Source organism: Lygodium microphyllum, chromosome 5 (assembly GCF_053477565.2).
Source record: "Lygodium microphyllum isolate KBCC chromosome 5, Lygodium_microphyllum_v1.1.10, whole genome shotgun sequence".
Lineage (NCBI taxonomy): Eukaryota > Viridiplantae > Streptophyta > Polypodiopsida > Schizaeales > Lygodiaceae > Lygodium > Lygodium microphyllum.
In genome coordinates this window covers 57,991,265-57,996,820 of record NC_141139.1, presented here as the reverse complement: position 1 = coordinate 57,996,820, position 5,556 = coordinate 57,991,265, and the positions used below count along the sequence as shown (strand labels likewise).

General features: G+C 43.4%; 1 protein-coding gene across 2 annotated transcripts; it reads right to left on the bottom strand.

Annotated features, from left to right (window-relative positions):
- Window positions 1-300: 300 nt before the first annotated feature.
- Window positions 301-3,404, bottom strand: LOC148035863 (peroxidase A2-like). Of its 2 annotated transcripts, none has more exons than XM_087677872.1 (2): window positions 2,644-3,404; window positions 301-1,052 (listed from the first exon to the last, which is right to left on the bottom strand). In XM_087677872.1, the coding sequence occupies exons 1-2, from the start codon at window positions 3,109-3,111 to the stop codon at window positions 465-467; spliced, it is 1,056 nt and encodes a 351-aa protein (XP_087533998.1). In that variant the 5' UTR covers window positions 3,112-3,404; the 3' UTR covers window positions 301-464. The 2 variants fall into 2 exon arrangements, with proteins under 2 accessions (XP_087533998.1, XP_087533999.1); XM_087677873.1 differs by having other exon boundaries at window positions 301-1,049; window positions 2,644-3,402.
- Window positions 3,405-5,556: the final 2,152 nt, after the last annotated feature.

Sequence of the window (5,556 nt, the reverse complement as noted above, 5' to 3'; positions counted from 1 at the left end):
GTCTATGCTACCAAGAGGTAACGAAACAAATAAGTCTATCCCACTATCAAATGTGTTGCTATATTGCTCAATAACTTCATCAATATCATCGACGATCACATTATTGTTTTCTTCTGCGTTTCCTTGAACATCCTCGCGAGGTTCATCTTGTACTATATCACGCATATAATTCATTATGGTGTCATCATGCACATCATCATAATTGGTGTATGTTGACCCCTCACCACTGGCGTGATACCATGTAGAAAATTGAAAGAGACAAATATATGCACAGTCGTTGTTCAGCGTACCAGAGAATGGTTGAGCCAATAATTATAATATTGATGGTGTTTTACAAATACATATGTGACTCTTCATCAACAGATCCGTCGTTGAAGAGTCACAGATCCGTCGTTTCTTATAATACATAATGTTAATAAATGTATTTGTTTATTTTGAGATCGAGCGTTAATATTTCATTAGGATTAATTGGGCTGGCCGCAGTTGAGGCGAATCTGCCCATCCGAGCCGGTGAGGGGGTTGATGTTGCCCATGTTGACCATGGAGGCCATAAAGCTGGTGAAGAAGGCGGACTGGTCGGAGGCGAAGCTGTTGACGTAGCTCTGGATGGTGGCCTGGCCGGAGGTGGACAGCAGCTCCTGGTCCGACTGCAGCAACCCCTGGTTCCCCTGCAGGTTCAGGTAGTACTGGTTGTCGAAGGCGTTCTGGGTCACTGGGTCCAGCGGGGCCACAACGTCAGGGTCCCCGCCCTGCGGACACGTGGCTTGCAATGATTGGAGGTAGGTGGAGTCCAGGGTGGGATCGGGCTGGCCTGTGCCGCTGAAGTTGTAGAGGCGGCCCACGAAGGAGGTGCAGCGGGCGCGCCCGAAGGTGTGGCCCCCCGACAGCGCCGCCACGTCCTGCTCGCTCAGGCCCACATCCCCGAACTTGCTGATGATGGTGGACAGAGAATCGAATGGCGCCGGCAGGGCCGCCTGCACCGCGCTTTGGGTTGCCGCGGTGGTGCTGTCCCTTCGCCCCAGCAGAACCGTCCACGATGGTCCGCCCGCCTGCTTTTGGCATGTCCAACACAGCATCATTAACGTGCTGTCGTCAAAGATCCTTTGCTCTTAAGAGTTTTTAGAACCGACTAAGCTACAACCCACAAGACTTTTTCATACAACTCATGTGCTCGGTTAAGCTCCGTGCCACACCCGACCTTTATTAGAGTCCGTGGGAATTTAGAAAGAAAGTGAACACTCTGGCATGTTCTTTTTGCCTCATCCTTTCGTCCTAAAAATGTTCTCTATTCATGAGCATCTAGTGTTTTATCATCCTAGGACAAGGCTTTCAAGCAACTAAATTTTTTACAAAGATTTTATATGAAGTGAAAAGGCTATCTCAAAAAGTGTTATTGAATTGCGAATTTGTAATGTATTTTAATAATTCGAACATGTAAAGGCTTAGTAAATTTTCATTTTCTACAACCGCTACAAAAATGCCCTCTTGAGCATATAAAAGGGTTCATTTTATTCAACATAAGAGTCTACTTTACATTCAGCATACTTGATGCTACAGATTGAGAGACTTGGTCTCAAGTTTTAAGTGGTCAAATCTCCATGCTTAAGTTAAACAAGTGAAAACTACAATGTCTAGTATATATTTTCCCTAGCATATTCAGCTTTTGTCCCTGTTGTCAGACCATAGGTACGTGTTATATAACATTCCTACATTCATATACGGCATGAACCTTATATTGCTGCATTGTCGCAAGTACAACATCAAGATAGTATGCAAGGGGGACACTAATCTCACCCATTTTCGCTCTCAATTATGCAAATATGAATTGTGATTTCTCTTGACAAGGCAATATGCAAGAGGGACACACTCTCCCCACTTTTGCAATGGGTCATATAAACACATATGATCAATAGTCCTATGATTAATTGATCTTTGTTGAAAATGCTGATATCAAATGAAGGTTGATGAATGGTGCACTCATGGTAAACCTTGATGCAAATCTCACAACCCCTTTCATGAAATATGATTCTTGCCCTTGCTACACGTGTAAGAATATGTGGTTTTCATAGCCTCGATTAGTGCAAGCATGGGATGGAGATAACCCTGGAAACCCTTGTATTCCATTATGTCACCTTTGGTTGCTAACCTCATAAGCCTATCATGTCTGACATGGGGGTAGTCTCTATGAAATATGTATGTTCATGCTTCCTCCGGCCAACCCCCCGGCCCCGCACCCCCCAAATCTAATCATAAAGAAACTGCACATGTCCTTACTTGGTGTGATTCCAACACTCTCTAATGCAATGTCCACAATGAGATCTAGGTGTAATGTCGAGCACATGAAGTGATTGAAAGAAGACGTTGAACTCTTGATAAGAAAGTCTTTTTCAAACTTTAAAATCTAGGATCATTCTAATCTTAAGACGACCAAAGGACCCGTAAAATCTAGGAGAAGCGTATCAGCTCTGAAAAATGGTTTCCTCGACCTATGCTCTGGTGTTGGAAATGTACTTAACAACGCTCTAATAGAAAGCTGGATCATCGAGACGGGGCTACCTATGAGGTTACAACGGAACGTTCCTAGGTCACTTAGATTTAAAAACGAGCTTCAAGAATCGGTCGTGAATAGTGATCGTTCGTTACCAGGACAACAGAGTCTCGCGCTGCAAGTGCCAGGATATCGGCGCACGACACCGTGGCCGCGCACGAGCTCTCCACCGCCGCTTTGATGTTGTCCACTACGTCGAAGCCTCGCAAGGAGTTGTTGTTGGGGAGCGCAAACTGCTCTCCCGAGGCCCCATCCAGCAGCACCGAAGCGTCGCAGCCCTGCACGAAGCAGTCATGGAAGTGCAGCCTCAGCAGGGACGCTGCCATGCGCGTCTCCGCGCTCACCGCCGTCTGCACGGCCGACTGAACCACGCTCTCTAAGTCCGGGCATGACGTGGCATAGAAATCCGACGTCAGCTGGCCTGAGGCCGGTTTGATCATGTGCGGACCGGAGGTACCGAGAACAAGGAGGAGGCATAGTACCGCAGCTGAACACATTAGCCGCAGCTGCACTGCCGGGTTATGATCGCAACAAAGGAACCTCACAGCACTGAAAGAGCGCATGCTAGAAATCCTATAAACAGCCAGAAGCAGCACTATCTCTCTTACTACACACTCGGTCTCTCAGACTGCTTGTGGGAGTGTTGCTGGAGCTGAACGAGCTCGGTGCTACCTTTATAGTTTCTCTCGTGCATGAAAGAATCAAGCAGTTAGTGACTCGGCACTCGTTGATTTCGTAATTTGGTCTTACTGTGAATAACAGACCAAAGCTGCGAGCTCGGTCGCAGCTTCCACGTAAACCAGTGGGGAATGCAGTTGATCGACAGTCACACCCATGAGGAAAGTCCAGGTAGCACCCGAGTCCACTTCGGAAGTCGTTTAACATAGAAGTTTAGAACGACAACTCGCCTCTTATACTAATGCATGGCGGCCTGGCCGATTATGAGACTTTTACGTGTGTGTGGCCTTTGTCAAAAAGCTTGCCTATGATTGTCGCGAAACGAGGCCCACAACATTGAACAGTATGTGTAAGAAATGTGTAAGATATTAGAGTTCTAAACCGTCCCGTTTCCTAATTGGATCCACATCCGACGGCAACTCTGTCTTGACTAATGATCAGCCCTGACATTGGTCGGTCGATTTGACACTTGATAATCAAATATTCATAATATGCCAGCACTTTGTTCAATGAACACGGCGCTTTTTCCCAAATTTCAACCTTCTCAGAAGGTGACTCAGACCAAATGTTAAACGTAAGTATCTCTCCTCTTTCACATCATCCGTTGGCTCGAGTATTCAGTTAGTAATATACCAACTTGCTAGTGTATCGTATCCACTATTTGAGTCATTTCAAATCCGTACTTGCTAGTGTATCGTATCCACTATTTGAGTCATTTCAAATCCGTACTTGCTAGTGTATCGTATCCACTATTTGAGTCATTTCAAATCCGTAGGATCGAGTATTCAGTAAGCAGTATTACAAGTTGCCCAAGTGTATCTTATCGACTACTAGGGTCAGTTAATATACACGTTTTCAATCCGTTGGATCGAGTATTCAGTAAGAAGTATTACAAGTTGCTCAAGTGTATCTTATCGACTACTAGGGTCATTTAATATGCTGGAAAATGTGTATCTTTTCCTTACAAAGGCCTTCCCAAATGTCAACATGTGGCACATCAATGCTAACTTCACCTTCATCTAACAAATGTTGCCAACGTCCTAACATTACCCCAATTACGTATTGTGCACAAGGAGGGAGTACTCCAATAACTTGGAGAGAGAGAGAGAGAGAGAGAGAGAGAGAGAGAGAGAGAGAGAGAGAGAGAGAAAGCAACCTCCAAAAGCACCCATCTATAGTAGTTCTTGGTGGCTAGGACCTAGGAGGACCTCGAGTAGTGCTCGCCAAGTCATCGAGTAGTTTGTTATGGTTCCTCATGCAAATAGATAGACTTATGCGTGGAGACACTCTCACGGTTTTATTTGTGACTTATAAAAGGTGATGAATTGCAAAGGTTCATGACTTCAAGACAAGAAAATACAAATGTCGCAAAAATTAATTTCCCTTTTGAATCATCAACCTTTGCCTTGTAAGCAATGATACTTTGCCTCAAATCGCCACATAAGTTGTCTAGCAAACTCGAAGAGAGAGAGAGAGATAGCAACAAAATCTACAACATGTGGTAGTTTTTTTATCATGCCCACCAAGAGATGGAATAATGCTTGTCATGTTCGCGATTACTTTTCTCAATTACTTTGTTACCCCCCCTCATGTACATAGATGGATTGGCATGTTGATACTCTAAGCATCAATTTCCTTGCAAGCCATGCAACTTTATCCTAAATCAACACATTAAATCATTATAAGAATAGCTAGCAAAAAGTTTCGAGAGATATCAAATAAAGAGACACTATTGATTCCAAAAGACTCTACTATAGTCATAAGAAAGGAGTTTTTCATGAATCAGAGAGAGAGAGAGAGAGAGAGAGAGAGAGAGAGAGAGAGAGAGAATTTGTTCTTCATTTAGGTAGAAACATGCATGGAGATACAATGCTCATCAAACATGGAAACAAGCTCTTGTGCGAGTGAGGTTTTGTTTTGCAATGATTGTCTCTTGAGGGCCATTGAGTTCTCTATAGTTTGTTAAAACAACCAACAGATTCTACCATATTTTACTTAAACAGTCTGAATCTCAACAAGTGATTCTCTTCACATGTGCACACTTCATCTACTAAGATGTATATTTTATTATTGAAATTTTCATTGAGCAACATTTTGAAAATTTCAAGTATTTGTGATTTTAACTGTGAGAGAATCGAAGCATAGATACAACTACTAGATGTGCATTTATAGGCATATCTAATACTACATCTACACTCACGTGTAAAAGCTTGAATAGTAAGAATATTCCAATCCAAATATAAATCCACACAGAATATACGTACACAAACCTCACACCCTAACATGCTATTAAATATCTAGTTAAACACACTTGAAATACAAAAACATAT